Below are 15,592 nucleotides of genomic sequence, written 5' to 3'. Positions count from 1 at the left end.
GAGTATCCTGCTTTGATCACCCTCATAGGCTGTGTCTCTAAATCCTGCCAGACTGAGACAGTTTCTCTTTCCGCTTTGTCCAGAGGCTGAAGATTTCACACACTGCAGGGTCATAACTGAACAAGGAAAGTGTAGAGGAGAAAGAGGGGAAGGGTACTGCCCCTGCTCTCTCCTTTTAGGCCCCTTGACTTGGGGGTGTTTCTGTTTCTATTCTATTTCATATATTCTTTTCACTTTCAGATAAGACTTGGCAGCCAGGATTCCAGGCAAGATGTTGCAGCCAGTCAGCCTGGCAGAGAAGCCCGGAGAAACCAAGGTGCCTGGAACTCCACCCTGAGATGGGTTTTTGACTTGGAATTTGGGACTGTGCTCTATTAGAACTGAACTAAACTATGAACTTGAATCATACTTGTTGGGGGAGTAAGTTTGTATATTTTGATTATACCTTTGAAGTAAATATTTCTTTGTAAAAGCTAATCAAACTCTTAGTGGTTAAATGGAACTGGGATTCATCAGAGTGCACATAAAATCAATATAAATAATGAAAAAAATTAGACATAAATGGGTACAACTAACTATATGTTGTAGGGAGTTATCATCTAATTTCCTCCCTACTTCTTATTCCCACTAATCCTCCAACCCCAACATAATGGGAAAGGGACTTTAGTGGTCACTTGGGAACTCATACATTCCAGTTTTAAAATACCCTAGGGTAGGAGTTTCAGTCATCTGTGAACTTGTTTGGGGTAGGGGTCAGGTATGCATCTTTATTTTCATTAATCTTTGGTTTCCTTTTGTAATTCTGTGTATTTTATGCGATACATTTAAAGACATTATTCTACATTCATAAGCCTCGCCAGATGGTCAAAAGGGTCCGTGATACAAGAGTCAGGCTTAATGAATTGCTGGAGCCTCTCTAGACCCAGACTTTGGAGTTCCAAGAGAATATCAATACCTAGTCATAAGTTTCCTTTTGATCCTTCAATTGTTTTTTAAACTTCCCGCCTATCAAAGGTTCCCTACCAATCAGTCTTCACTTGGCCTTTTCTCTGAGAAGGGTTTCAGATATACCGCCTTCTGGGAAACGTAGTCCAAAGAATATGCCTCTCCTCTCTCTCCCTTGCATCTTCTGCGTGAACCAAAACGTGTGGGAGAAACAAACTTCGAAACAACACATAAATGAGTTGCTTTTATTGGATTGTTTCATTGCATTCCCAGCGCCTAGCACATAAGGATTAATAAATACTAGTTGACTGATTATTCCACCAACTTTTATGCCATCTCATTTCACGCTGACAGCTCACTCTTAAAAGTTCGTAATTTTAGAACTGAAATCTCATACTTTTTTTTTTTCAAATTTGAATATTGAAACACCGTTAGGTTAGTTGATTGGTCCAAGGAAGATCTAAGTTCAAATCTTTCCTTAAACATTTCCTTAGCTGTTGACTAAGTCAACCTCTTTCAAATTCAGTTTCCTCATCTGTAAAATAATGACAGCAACACAATATGCCTTGTAGGATTGTAATGAGGTAATATGTTAAACGATTGGCAAACGTTAAAGTGCTGTGATAAATGCTAGCCAACTATTATTAGTGGCAGCAACAGCAGCATTTGAACCCAAAACCTGTGAGCCCAAGGCTGTGTTTAGTGCACCCATTCCAACCCTACTCATTCCAAAGATTGCAACCTTTTCTTTGTTCAAGAGCTGGGTATTAAACAGAACTCTATATTCTAAACCCAATGGACCAGGGCTTCAGACTCGCTTCACTTTACCTTTGTCTGGCAGTTGTTGCTCGACCCTACAAACCAAGCATGCATAGCATCCAACCCAGTCCCAAGACAGCCAGTGAGCTCCACCTGGCCTGGTGATTGTCAAGGTGATGATGGTGGAGGACTGACTGTCCTTTTTCCGAATCCCATCCAGGAACCTAGACTGGAATTTCCAACCTTGGGGGAGGACACAGGACCCGGTGACTCCAGCCAGCGCAGGAGTGCGGAGGGGCTGCCCCAGCACCAGCTCCAGCAGCAGTGAGTGACGGAGCTAAGGGCGCATGAACGCACAATGTTGGGGAGGGGCATGGAGTGAGGGGCGGGGCCTGTCTGTAGGATCACTCTGCGGGCCCTGGCCCGGTCCGAGGAGCAGCGCCACGTCTACTCCAGCGCGGCAGCTAGTTACTGCTAGCTCCGGGAGCCCGGTGGGTGAGCCTCCCCCACCACCCCTGTCCTGCACCCTTTTCCCTCCCTTCCCTGGGACCTCTGAGCCTTCACCTTCCCAGTCTGTGCTGCCTTAGGATGCCCTCCGATACCCCGTCTCCGTCCTTACCCCACCCTCTCTTTCCCCCGACCCCCATCCTCTTAGCCTCGCTCTCTCTAGTAGAGGTTTGCCAGAGTCTTTCCGTCTTAGAGAATGCACACGTGGGGGAAAGTGTCCATGCATTCCTGACCTTGCTTAAGAGGATGTATAACAATAGAGGCTTTGTGTTCTCACATCCATTAACTCGTTTGACTCTCAAAACATTCTTTTGAGTTAAGTAGGAAAGATGATATGCATACTTATTTTACAGGTGAGGAAAAAAAGTCTTAGAGAGGTGAGATTTTTTGCCCAAGGTCACACAGCTGATAAGTGTGGGAACCAGACCTTGAAGCCAGGGAGTTTTCTTTTTTGGGAAAGGACTTGGGAAAGCATTTGAATGAATGCTGCATGCTCTTGGATACTGGCCAAGCTAATTCCTCTTTTTTCACATCGGTGTCATAGGATATTAGATTAAGAGCTGGGAAGGACCCCTAGAAGCCATCTGGTTGGTACAGTAGTCCCATCATTTTATAGATGAGGAAACTGAAGTCTGTAGAGGATAAGTGATGTGGGAAATTCGTAATTCAAGCAGTATCAGGATTGGGTTCAAATTCTCAGACTCTGGACAGTTGTACAACATTGCCTCCATCTATAAAATGAAAAAATTGATTCCTAAGTCCCTTCAAGTTCAAATAGATGCTTTCTTTGCAAGGTTTGGGGAGGGGACAGGGATGTCCTTGGAGAAGGAAGTGGAGACTCAGAGATGAAGAGCAGCGTAATGGAGAGATAGCTTAGTTGCTGGCTGTTTTCAGGTGGAGGCTGAATATGACTACTACCCTCCTGAGAATTCATCCTTCAGTAGGGCTTTCAATCAGATCACTTCTGAGTTTCAATTATGATAGTGTATAATTCTAATGAATCCAAGTATTTCCCTATGATGATTTAGCCCCTTCACTCTTTGCAAAGCACTTGCATTCACGATCTCATTAACTTTTTCTGTAATAATAAATGTGCTTAGAGGGAGACCTCTAAGTTAATTGGGGTTAGCTTTGGGAAAGCCATGACCATGCAGATAAGAAATACAAGCAGTTCAGTTGTGTTGTGGATGTAGAGCCCATCAGATGGTGCTCAAAACAGTATTAAACAGTATTTATAATCAGAAAACTTCAGTATCATAATCAGCACAACTGAATAATTTTACCCCAAGTACATTTTTATTCATTGGCCATAGAGGACCTGCTCCACTCCACCAACGAAGAAAAAAAATTTCTCAGAGAAGCTTCATGACAGTCTAAGATAGTGGACAAAGGATCAGCCTTGGAATCAGGAAAGCCTGGGTTCAAGTTCTGCTGGTTATATGACCACGGGAGAATCACTTAACTTTCCAGTGCCCTCAGTCATCTCTAAAAGACTGTAAATTAAATACATGTTGCTCATCTGCATCATTGAAGAGAGTTGCTACTCTGGCAGTTGCTCACATCCGTGGTGTAACCAGAAAAAGAAAGGATAAACACAGTCTTATTGTGGGCGTTCCTCTCATATTTGGAATGATTTCTTTATTATCCTTTGATCATCTTTCTCCCCTCCCCCTCCCCCTGACTGCTATAGACGTTCATTTTAACTGGACGTCATGTAGATACAATGATAAAAATAGAAATGTATGTAGCTCCAGTCATCTTGATGTACTCCACTAATATACATAACACTCTACTTTTGGGGAAGGTCACCAGATTAATCTTATATTAAGGCAACAACCCATGTAGGTAGTTGGGAATTTGCCCCACTTGGGAAGATGCTTGTCAGCCAGTTAGGATCCCCCCATCCCCAGATTTATGTCCCTCACTGACTGTTATTTCTAGATCCCCAGTGGCACACAATCATAAATCCCTATAAAATCATAGAATATTAGAACTAAAAGGGGCTTTAGCTTGCTCAGTCCTCTAAATCTGTACAGCAGAAAAGAGGAACAGAGAAAGAAGTTTATCTGAAATCACATATGAGCTCAGTGGTGGAGCTAGGGCTTAGAACCCTGATCTCCTGACTCCTATTCAGATGTTCTGTGTTAAGGTTCCCATCTATGAATGTTTCTTTACTATCTACTTTGCTGTTAAGTTTCCCCATCTGTAAAATGGGGATAACAAAATTTCTACTACCTATCTCTCAAAGCTGTGGTGTGAGGTTGAAATAAGATAACATATATGAGACCTTTGGGAGAGGACAGTAAGGCACTACAAAAAGTGCAAATTATTACTATGGTTATTCTAGGGCTGCTAACTTAACAAGAAACGGATGGGCTGTGCATTAAAATTATTAAAAGCCCAGTTTTCCCACCCTCTTGAAGAAAGCAAGGTAAGGGGCACCAAGGTGATGTACTGTGAGCCAATAGGACACAATGACAATCTACTTTTATGTTCCCTGTAGCCTTGTAGAGCTCGGCTATTTTAATTTGTACGTTATGGTTCCCATGTATGTTTTGAATCATGCCAAGGAAATGAGTTTATTAATTAAGTTACTTTAAAGTGAAGTTTTCATTAAATTTGCTTCCTAAGAGAAGCCAGCAGTTTAATCTACAATTAATTCTGTACCTTAAGATTGTTATTTCCTGATTTTTGTGGACATAAATAGCCTTGATTGTTAGAGGGCCAGATTCACGAGTACCAGTCATGCCTGTTTAATCTTTGTGGACCCTATCAGGGCCCCATAGACAGTAAGTGATCATGTTCATTGTTGATTTAATTCATTTCAAGAAAACATGGAGCCATTTCAAGAAAACATGGACCAATCACCAGTCTTTATGAGAAAACTTCCGATTACACCAGGATATGGAGGTAAGTGATAGATTCCTTTGACAATTATGATTTTGTTATAAGGAAAGGACTTAAAATGTATAATTAGGAAGATATTTGATCATATTCATCTTTGGGCAGGATTTTGAGTGCATTACCTCCAGGGTCCCTTTCCACTATATGTATATATATATGTATATATATATATGTATATATATATATGTATGTATGTATATATATGTATGTATGTATATGTATGTATATATATTCCACAAATATACTGGGATATTTTTTCTGCCTTATAGTAACTGCCAGTTATAGAGTCAGCATGACAGTGTACAGTGCTGGGCTTGGAGTGAAAAAGATTTGGGTTCAAGTCTTACCTCTGCTTCTAGCACTTACTAGCTGTGTGACTCAGTAATTTATTTAACCTCCTTATTGTGCCTCAGGCAAGCCCCTAGAATTTATCAAAGTACAGATGAGTGGCATCTCCCTTGCTGGAGGTAGGAGGAATACACTACTCTGGAATCACTGGGTTACTGGTGCTTCTTCTATTCACCAATGGCTAATAATTGCCTCCAAATGAGAGAAACAGAGAACAAAAATTTGATAATATCTTTTTTCTAACAGATAGCAACAAAGACTTTTTGGATACATGAAGTTGGTTTTTCTGAGAGTTGCTCCATTCCCAACTGATGACTTTGCCCCAAATCTTTCTGCATCATAAAAATTATCCAGCTTACTTCATAACTTGCTCCAACATTCATAAAAAATGAATTTTGTGGAGGACAGGCCGATATAAATACCACCAGTAACACAGGATAGATTGTAGTCATCCAATTTCATGCCTTTTCTACTGGCAGATTTTTAGTTCTGTGCACACCTACATACCAATCAAGACAGAATTTGGTGGTGATTAAAAATAATAGCTAATAGCTAGCATTTATATAGTGTTTACTGTGTGCCCAGGGATCATGTGCTAATTGCTTTACAATTATTATCTCATTGGTATAGCATTAAAAATACTACTTAAGCTAGATTAACTGGAAACTCTCCAAGGGCCAGGGAGCAGGGGGAGGGGGCGTTGGGGTTGGTATGTCTTATTTGTCTTTGTACCCAGAGTCTATCACAGGGTCTTCTTGCTGCATGTACATAGGAGATGCTTAATAAATGTTTGCTACTCCTCCAGCACCTCACATAACAATTTGTGGTGTAGTTTAGTCATGTTGGTTATGTTTGACTCTTTATGGCCACATTTGTGGTTTTCTTGGCAAAGATGCTAGAGTAGTTTGCCATTTGCTTCTCCAGCTCATTTTACAGAAGAGGAAGCTAAGGCAAACAGAGTAAAGTGACTTACCCAGGGTCACTCAGCTATTAAATGTCTGAGGCCAGATTTGAACTCAGAAAGATGAGCCTTCCTGATTCCATGTCCAGTACTCTATCCACTGAGCCATCTAATGATAGCTCATAATGATAGCTTCCTTTTATCAACAATGTGCAAAATACTTTTCTCAAAACAGTCTGGAGAAGTAGATTAAGCAAATTTCCATTTTCTGCATGAGAAAATTGAGGATCAGAGAAGGGATGAGGCTTTCCTCCAGCCATCTGTTTTATTAAATGGCAAGAGCCAAAATTCAGGATCTAAGTCTCCTTATTCTAAAGCCAGTATTCTTTTTTTTTGCACACTGCTCTGCCTTTCTGTCATTAGAGGAAATTGTTACCTGGAAAAGGAGAAAGGGAGGCAAATATAAGCATTGATAAAATAACCCAAAAGTTCACCATTATTTCAAAGATATTGTGCATTGTATGTGTGTGAGGGTTTCTGCGTGTATGTCTGTCTTTTGTGTTGTGGGGGTGGGTCATCTGAAGTCTAGTTCTATTTAGGTAAAAAGGTCAAAATAGTGTCTTCAACTAAAGCATATCTTTCTTTAGCTTTAAATTATATTCTTAACGTGTCTTTCCACATACATCTACCGTTTTATAAAAATATTGTTTTACTGTGACAATATTATAGTGTTTAGAATTCATCAAGCCTCAATAAATAATTCTGTTTTACCCACGCTAATTTTAATGATTACATGTTATTTTGAGGGAAATGGCAAAAAATTGGTCAGGGGGTGTTTCTCACATATAACCCATTTACCTTTTTTATGTATTTGGTCTTAGCTTTAAAAAGACTGCAATTTCCAAACAGGCCAAAAAGAAAGATCCAACATTGTGTTTTGGAAGTGTCAAAAGAAAATAAGCATTCTCTCTAAAAACATGAATAATTTCAGTGACTGCTCAGAATGATTATTTTGTCACATTAAATGTTCCCCCATTTGCTGTTAAGGTTGACATCAGGAGATGGACTCTAAAAGAATATCACTGTCATCATCTTTGTCAGAAGGGGACTTCCCCTCCCACCCTTCCTCCAAGGTCATTTTTTTCCCTAGCCCTTGGGGGAGGGTATATAGCTGCTGAAAACACATTGCTGGGTGTTAACATTTATAGTGCAAAATCTAACAGTTCTTTTGACCATGTGAAAAATTCCAGATGTTGTTGGGAATGAAGTAGAGTTATTGGTGACCTTCTGTCCACTCCTTTTAAGTTAAATGCTGAATTACATTTATTTGGTTTCCGCAGGTTATATCCCTCTCCGGCTCAACAGAGTGGGTTCTTCCTACAACAGGGACACCAGTTACTGTATCAAAAAATTCAGAGACACGACTCAGAAATACAAAAATCAGTTGGAGGCATTGAGATACCACGTGGCCACTGCTGACAAACTAAAAGAAATCTCTTCCAAGGAAACGGTTTTAAGGATGATACATGATTACTACCTCCGCAATCACCCAACTCACATAGGTACTCAGTTTTTCAACGAACTTTGCTATCACTTAGTCCTAGAAACAGAATCGGCAGCAAGAAACCACTAGAGCAGTGAGTTAATGGAGGTTCATGAGGAAATGAAGGACTTCTGAGTAAACAGATGCTAGGTGGTGAAGTGGATAAAGCAACTGGTGCTGGAGTCTGGAAGACGAGTTAAAATCCAGTCTCAGGCACTTACTAGCTGTGTGACCTTGGACAATCATTTAACTTCTGTCTACCTCAGTTTGCTTAACCGTAAAATGAGGATCGTAATAGAACCTGTCTTGGAAGGTTGTTGTGAGGATCAAATGAGATGTTTGTAAAAGTACTTGGCACATAGTAGGTGCTATAAAAATGTTTAGTCCCTTCTTTTCTCTAAATGAAAACCTTCCTGAATAAAAGCAGAAAATGTACTTGTCAATATAAAGTGTGAAAAGCTAGGTTTTTTAAACCGGGAGGACAATGCATTTCAACTGAGAGAGGTCTCTGGCAGTGGGATTTAATGGGAAAGAGAAGGCATTTAGATCAAGAGTTAGGAGAGCTGGGTTCTAGGGCCAGTTTTATCACTAACTTGCTATGTGACCTTGTACCAGTCATTTTACGTTAACTTCTCTGGGCCTAAGTTATAAGGACCCAGAAACACATCTGTAAAATAAAGGGGTAGGATTAGATGATTCCCCATAGTCCCTACTAAATTCCAACAGGTGATGATGTTTCAAATCAACCAATGTTTATTCAACTTCTATTTCAGATTTTTAGTTGCTACAGGTTATACCAGGTAAGTAAAACACAAAGTCTACCTTCAAGTTTGTAATGGAAATAACCTCATCCTCCTGAGTTCAAATATGACCTCAGAGACTAGGAAAGTCACTTAACCCTGTTTGCCTCAGTTTCATCACCTGTAAGATGATCTGGAGAAGGAAGTGACAAACCATTCCAGTATCTTTGCCAAGAAAACCCAAAATGGGGTCACGAAGAGTCTGGCATGACTGAGCAATTACTGTGTTACCTAGAATCTCACCTCTGATCTTTTAAAGGACTTAGAAAATTGGAAACTTGCAAAATGGAATGGAAACACATTCTCCAGCAGTTAAGGGCTCAGATAGAGTAAGCAGAGTAATGAGACTTGAGAGTGGATTCTTTTGAAGGGAGACAAATAATGTTAAAAACTTTTCACATTTTTTATATCACTTTAAGGTTTGCAAAGATTTTTAATGCATTATTAGCTCATTTGATGAAGTAAAAGTGTAGACTCCTTGTAAGAGGTAAAATAGGAGATATAGCCAAGCACTGGGAGGTTTCATTGTCTAGTTCTGCAATTCCCAGGCTTTTCATTAAATATGACGTTTAATATTTTTGTTTTTAATATGATTTTAAAATTCTTAAATATTTAAAAAACTATACATTCTTAAAGATTATTGAGGAGTCACCTGATGTATTTGTAGCTTATTGCTATCAATATTAACTGTATTAGAAATTAAAATATCTTAGTATTATTATGAAAATAGTTTTGACTCCAAAGACCTGCTGAAAGAGTCACAGGGACCCCCAGCGGTTTGCAGGCCACACTTTGAGAACCGCTGGTCTCACAGAAAGAGAATCTGATTGGGAAAACCAAATTTGTGTCTCCAGATCAGACATTTACTAACTATATGAATCTTGGATAAACCACTTTTCTGAGTCCCATTTGCAAAATGAAGAGAACACTATCTCTATTTTCCTCTTCAAAGAGCTACTATAAATAAAGTGCTTTGTAAACCATAAAGTCAAAGGTGGGTATAGAGAGAGAGTGGGATAGATGTCCCAGAACATTGATGGAAAATATTTCCATTAGTTTATTGACATCTTTCCCACTCTTCAAGGCCCAATGCTAATACTATGTCCTGAATGAAGCCTGATATGATTCTTCCAGCTGAAAGCATATGATTAAATTCTGACTTTTTTTAGCATTCATTTCCATTATTGTAGCCTTTCTGTGTATCATTTTCATCATTCTGTCGTTCCCCAAGTCAGTTCATACAAGTCTTCATGTTTTTGTGCTTTTTATAATTTTTATAGCAGAATAAAATTCTATTACATTCATACACGATAATTTGTTCAACCTTTCCCATTGACACACTCACTTTGTCTCCAGTTTTTTGCTGCTATGAAGAAAGCTCTATGAATACTTTGGTATATATGAGAATTTGGGGTAATTTATTTCTTTGGGATATATGCTTAATAATGTGATCAAAGGATACAAACAGTTTGGTAGATTTTTTTCATAATCCAAAATTGATTTCCAGAATAATTGGATCTATTCATAGTTCCATTAATGCTGGATGGATATGCTTGTTTGGCTGTAATCCCTCCACCATTAGCTTATTTCTGTCTTTTTCCATCTTTGGCAATTTGGTTAGTAAAATTTGTAAGTTGCCAAATGTGCATTTCTTCTGGACCACTTGTTTATGTGGTCCTTGAAAATTTGCATTTCTTTTATTAAAAATTGTTCATATCCTTTGCCCAATTATCTGTTGGATTGGTGTGTTATATTACAATTTGGGATCTTTTCACACTCACATCCCCTCCTCCCTTATTTTCACATAAACTCTTGCCTTTTGGTTTCCTCCAAATGAATTTCATTGTAATTTGTCTTAATTCTTCTCTGTCAAATCTCTAGTTTGATTGGCATATCAAATGTGTAAATTAAAGTAGGTAGTATAATCACTTTTATTATACTGATATGGCCCGACCATGGCAAAAGCATGCCATGACTAGCATTAAGAGAATTGTAACTTCATTTCATATTGTAGTTATTTGTGTTAGTGGTTTATTTCACTTTCTAAATTGTAAACTGCTTGAGGGCAGGAGCTCTATCTCATCTATCTCTCCCAAGATGTGTTAAAATGCCTTGAACATGACAGACACATAATAGCTTTTTGGGGGAACAATTAGTTTTCAGAAGATGAAAAGAAACCAGATTGAGCGTAACTGTTGGTTTATCTAACTTAAAAATTTAAGAAAGGCTTTGTACAAGCAACTTCTGCTTCGAGTTACTCAATTTGAAAGCAACGAACTTGTACAAGTAAAGTGAATTCTCATTCACATTTTTGTTCTATTTCTGTAGTAAGAAGAGAGTGTGGTATAGTGGCTTGTAGAGCAATAATATGTAGATAAAGTTGCTTACCATGAGCTCCCGTTGAATCACAGGTTCAGTAAAATATGTAGATATAGTGTGTAGTACATATATATATATACACACACACACATAAAATATAAAATGTATATGTATATATAAAATATATGTATATATGTATGTACATACATATATAGTTGTATATGTATGTGTGCATGTATATGTATATGGAGAGAGAGAGAGAGAGAGAGAGAGAGAGAGAGAGAGAGAGAGAGAGAGAGAGAGAGAGAGAGAGATGGAGATGGATATCTACATGTAAAACTTTTTTTTAAGACTGTCTTCCAATTTCACCCAGGCTGGACATGAAGAGGCTACTTGAAAGCTACCTTCTATTATTTCCCAATGCAGGACATAAGGAATGACTAGACCCAGAGAGAGAGGCCACTCTTACATAAATGTGTAGAATTAAATATGCATTGATACCTGAAAAGGTCTCCCATCCTCTTCCCTTTTCTTTATCTTTTCCCATTGGAGCAACTGCCTTCTGACACAGATGCCATTGTCCCTGTTGCTGCTAGGAGGACAGAAGAAGGGATGATTTTTCTCAGATAATGTTTTCCCATGATAATGATGTTATACATTGTGATTTTACAGAGTTGAAATAATATTTTAACTATTCTATTTCAGGGGTGTTATGGGTTAAATAAATTTTGGGAGTGGTGGGTAAGGAAGTAGGAGCCTGATTCATGGGACATTTTTACGTTACTGATAGGGGACTAGACATTCTGGGTTAGGAAAAGCCTATGTACATATATACTTAGGGAAACTTACCTATATGGGGTCTGAGAGCTGTCTGTACTGGATAATTCTAGGATCGTGGATCTATAAGTAAAAAGGACAAGTGAGTTAGAGACTGTGTAAGTCCCCCCCAAACACACACATACGTCATCTGAAAGTGAAAGCTAGAGAGAGATGAAGTGATTTGTCCAAAATCACACAAGAAATAAGTGACAGAAGCAGGACTGGAGCCCAGGTATCAGCCTCCAAAGTCAAGGCTTTTTCCATCATGGCACTTGCTTCTATTTATTTACATGCATCTTGCCTATAATGTTGTAAATGTTGCCTCTCAGATAAAATGTGAAGTCCTTGAGAACATGAACTGTTTTCTTCCTGTCAGTAAGTCCTAGCACATTTGCTGGCACATAATAACTGCCTAATAAATACCAGCTGATTGATTGATTAGTTGATTTTCATATGGCAGATTTCCTGCTCTTCTATATGACTCCTATTGAATATATGTAAAAATTTTTCTGAGTAGCTTCTGAAGCATTTTTATTGTAATTGAAAAGCCCTTTTGGAGCACTTCTGGCTTAGGCCCTTCATGACTATCAACTTGAACTTTTGGATCCTGAACAAGTTAAGAGGGTGCTTGAGTGCTGGCTAACTATGAGTATTCCTTTGAATCCCTTTGCAGAAGCTGATCATAAAAAGAAACCTTTACAGGAGCCCCCCATTCCTGGCTGGGCTGGTTATGTGCCAAGAGCCAGGGTGACAGAACTTGGCTGTGCTGTGCGTTATCATGTGATGGCAAAACAGAGCTATGAAGATTTCCTAAATATCACGGAACTGCACAAGAAAGGTTCACTTAAACGATATCAGAGGTAAGACTCACCTGAAGAAGTTAGCCGTGGTTTACAACAGGAGGAAACATTTGAAATCCAAAGTAATTTGCTCATATTCCACATGTGTCTATATACTAATCTGCTACAGAGGTGTATATGCTTTACTCTTTGCAGTCAATACCCAGCATCTTAGAGGATAACTCCAGACAGTAGTAAGATATCCCCTTGTTCCTGGGCAGTATGACTGGGACTTCATTGTTCCTTGTGAAGAGAAGAGGGATTGATTGCAGAATCAACTGTCCTTAGAGGCAAAAGAGGGGGATATCTAGCAAGCTGGGGGTAGGACTCTAGCCCTAGCTCAGCTGGAGAAGAGACAGGGAGAGACTGAAATGGCTTCTAGTTGTGTCCACAGAAGATGTACAAAAAAACCACAATTCAGAAGGAGGAAGATCTTAAATTGGCCATGAGTAAGATAGGGAAGCTCTCTGGGCATATTCTGAACCAATATTGTGGTTTTTATTTCAACTACAGCCTGATGGAAGATAAGCCATTTAACACTATCCGTGTACCTCCTGAGTTTTGTCCAGGATTTAAACCAAAACATGAGTGTAAGTATCCTCTCTTGCTTTACAAACCAGGTTGAACCTGTTTTCCACTGACATTCTCATTAGCTGGCTTCTAGCCTAACATCAGAGCTGTACACAATGTTCATCATTGAACTCCAAACTAACAACTCTTCATTTTACAGATGAAGATTCCACTAGAAGACCTTGTGGATGTGACAGTGGAGTGAAGCCATTTAACACTGTCCATGTGCCTCCTGAGTTTTCTCCAGGATTTAAAACAAAATATGAACGTAAGTATCCGCTCTTGCTTTACAAACCAGGCTGAACCCCTGTTTTCCACTGACATTCTTGTTAGCTGGCTTCTCGCCTAACATCAGAGCTGTACACAATGTTCATCATTGAACTCCAAACTAACAACTCTTCATTTTACAGATGAAGATTCCACTAGAAGACCTTGTGAATGTGACAGTGGAGTGAAGCCATTTAACACTGTCCATGTGCCTCCTGAGTTTTCTCCAGGATTTAAAACAAAGTATGAACGTAAGTATCCACTCTTGCTTTACAAACCAGGTTGAACCTCTGTTTTCCACTGACATTCTCATTAGCTGGCTTCTAGTCTAACATCAGAGCTGTACACAGTCTTCATCATTGAACTCCAAACTAACAACTCTTCATTTTACAGGTGAAGATTCCACTAGAAGACCTTGTGGATGTGACAGTGGAGTGAAGCCATTTAACACTGTCCATGTGCCTCCTGATTTTTCTCCAGGATTTAAAACAAAATATGAATGTAAGTATCCTCTCTTGCTTTACAAACCAGGCTGAACCTCTGTTTTCCATTGACACTCTCATTAGCTGACTTCTAAGTCTAACATCAGAGCTGTACACAATGTTCACCATTGAAGTCCAAACTAACAACTCTTCATTTTACAGATGAAGATTCCACTAGAAGACCTTGTGGATGTGACAATGGAGTGAAGCCATTTAACACTGTCCATGTGCCTCCTGAGTTTTCTCCAGGATTTAAAACAAAATGTGAATGTTAAGTATCCTCTCTTGCTTTACAGAGGTTGAACCTCTGTTTTCCATTGACATTCTGATTAGCTGGCTTCTAGTCTAACATCAGAGGCTGTACACAGTGTTTATCACTGAACTCCAAACTAACAACTCTTCATTTTACAGATGAAGATTCCACTAGGAGACCTTGTGGAGGTGATAGTGGAGCTTCTTCATTCTCTGCCTGTCAAGAACATTATTGAGGACCCTGCAGACCTAGGAAATACCTTGAACCACTACCCTGCACCAGCTGTGCAGGGGGATAGGACACATGGAACTCCTATGTTGCTCTTGGCTTAAGCAGCTTCAGCCATTGAAACACACATGTACTCAAAAGCCCTGTCTGCTTGAAACCTGGCTTCCTGGACTTCACACCACACTTAAGTATCCAGGATACAGTCACAATTGTCCACCAGCTATTCCACAAGAATCCAAGCACCTGCTGACTGCACAATAAGTCATTGGCCATAAGCATTCCATGGGGACGCTATGATGAGCGACTACTATATAGATTAACTCTGATCTTTTATTGTGTTGGAAATAAAAATGTCATTTCTCTGTGTAACGAGTGACAGGCCTCTCCCTCAGGTTCCTTGCCTTTGTCATGACCAGTTTAAAGCCATAGAAAACAAGGTACAGTGGAAGAAGCTTTACGCTGTGAAACACAAGACCTACATCCTAGTCCTAGGGCTGTCACTAATTTACTATATGATTTTGGATAAATCATTACTTCTCTTGGGACCTTTCTTGATATATTTGTAAAATAAACTTTACCAGTTTGAAGACATAGGCCTGGGTCAGATTATGTCCCTTGTAGTTCTAAAATCTATAAACCAATGGAAAGTATAGAATAGTATCCTAGAGCCTTGACTTTGTATATCATGTTCTGCCATTGAATTAGTTTCATTTCAAATTTGTTATTTGGGATAATAACTTTCTTTTTCAAAAAAATTTATTTATTTTTAGTTTTCAACATTCACTTACATAAGATTTAGAGTTCCAAATTTTCTCCCCATCTCTCCCCTTCTCCACCCCAAGACAGTGTATAATTTGATATAGACTCCACATATACATTCATATTGAATCTATTTTCACATTAGTCATGTTGTAAAGAAGAATTAGAACCAATGGGAAAAAGCACAAGAAAGAAGAAATACAAAAAAAAGGAAAAGAAAAGAGAGAGCAAATAATGTGCTTTAATCTGCGTTCAGACTCCATATTTCTTTTTCCGGATGTGGATAACATTTTCCATCATGAGTCTTTTGGAATTGTCTTGGATCCTTGCATTTCTAAGGAGAGATAAG

At 39.0% G+C, this 15,592-nt stretch overlaps 1 protein-coding gene across 5 annotated transcripts; it reads left to right on the top strand.

The window, feature by feature from the left end:
- Window positions 1-1,924: 1,924 nt before the first annotated feature.
- Window positions 1,925-14,853, top strand: SPMIP5 (sperm microtubule inner protein 5). Of its 5 annotated transcripts, none has more exons than XM_072623562.1 (10): window positions 1,925-2,195; window positions 5,041-5,121; window positions 7,705-7,926; window positions 12,519-12,705; window positions 13,198-13,274; window positions 13,415-13,522; window positions 13,665-13,772; window positions 13,915-14,022; window positions 14,166-14,267; window positions 14,415-14,853. In XM_072623562.1, exons 2-10 carry the CDS (start codon window positions 5,046-5,048, stop codon window positions 14,489-14,491), a joined length of 1,065 nt encoding a protein of 354 aa, XP_072479663.1. In that variant the 5' UTR covers window positions 1,925-2,195; window positions 5,041-5,045; the 3' UTR covers window positions 14,492-14,853. The 5 variants fall into 5 exon arrangements, with proteins under 5 accessions (XP_072479663.1, XP_072479654.1, XP_072479679.1 ...); XM_072623553.1 differs by having other exon boundaries at window positions 14,166-14,273; window positions 14,415-14,606; XM_072623578.1 differs by lacking the exon at window positions 13,415-13,522 and having other exon boundaries at window positions 14,166-14,273; window positions 14,415-14,606.
- The last annotated feature ends 739 nt before the right edge of the window (window positions 14,854-15,592 follow it).

Source organism: Notamacropus eugenii, chromosome 1, assembly GCF_028372415.1.
Source record: "Notamacropus eugenii isolate mMacEug1 chromosome 1, mMacEug1.pri_v2, whole genome shotgun sequence".
NCBI classification, from domain to species: Eukaryota; Metazoa; Chordata; class Mammalia; order Diprotodontia; family Macropodidae; genus Notamacropus; species Notamacropus eugenii.
The sequence above is the reverse complement of the archived record's forward strand: the minus strand, read 5'-3'. Positions and strand labels throughout refer to the sequence as shown.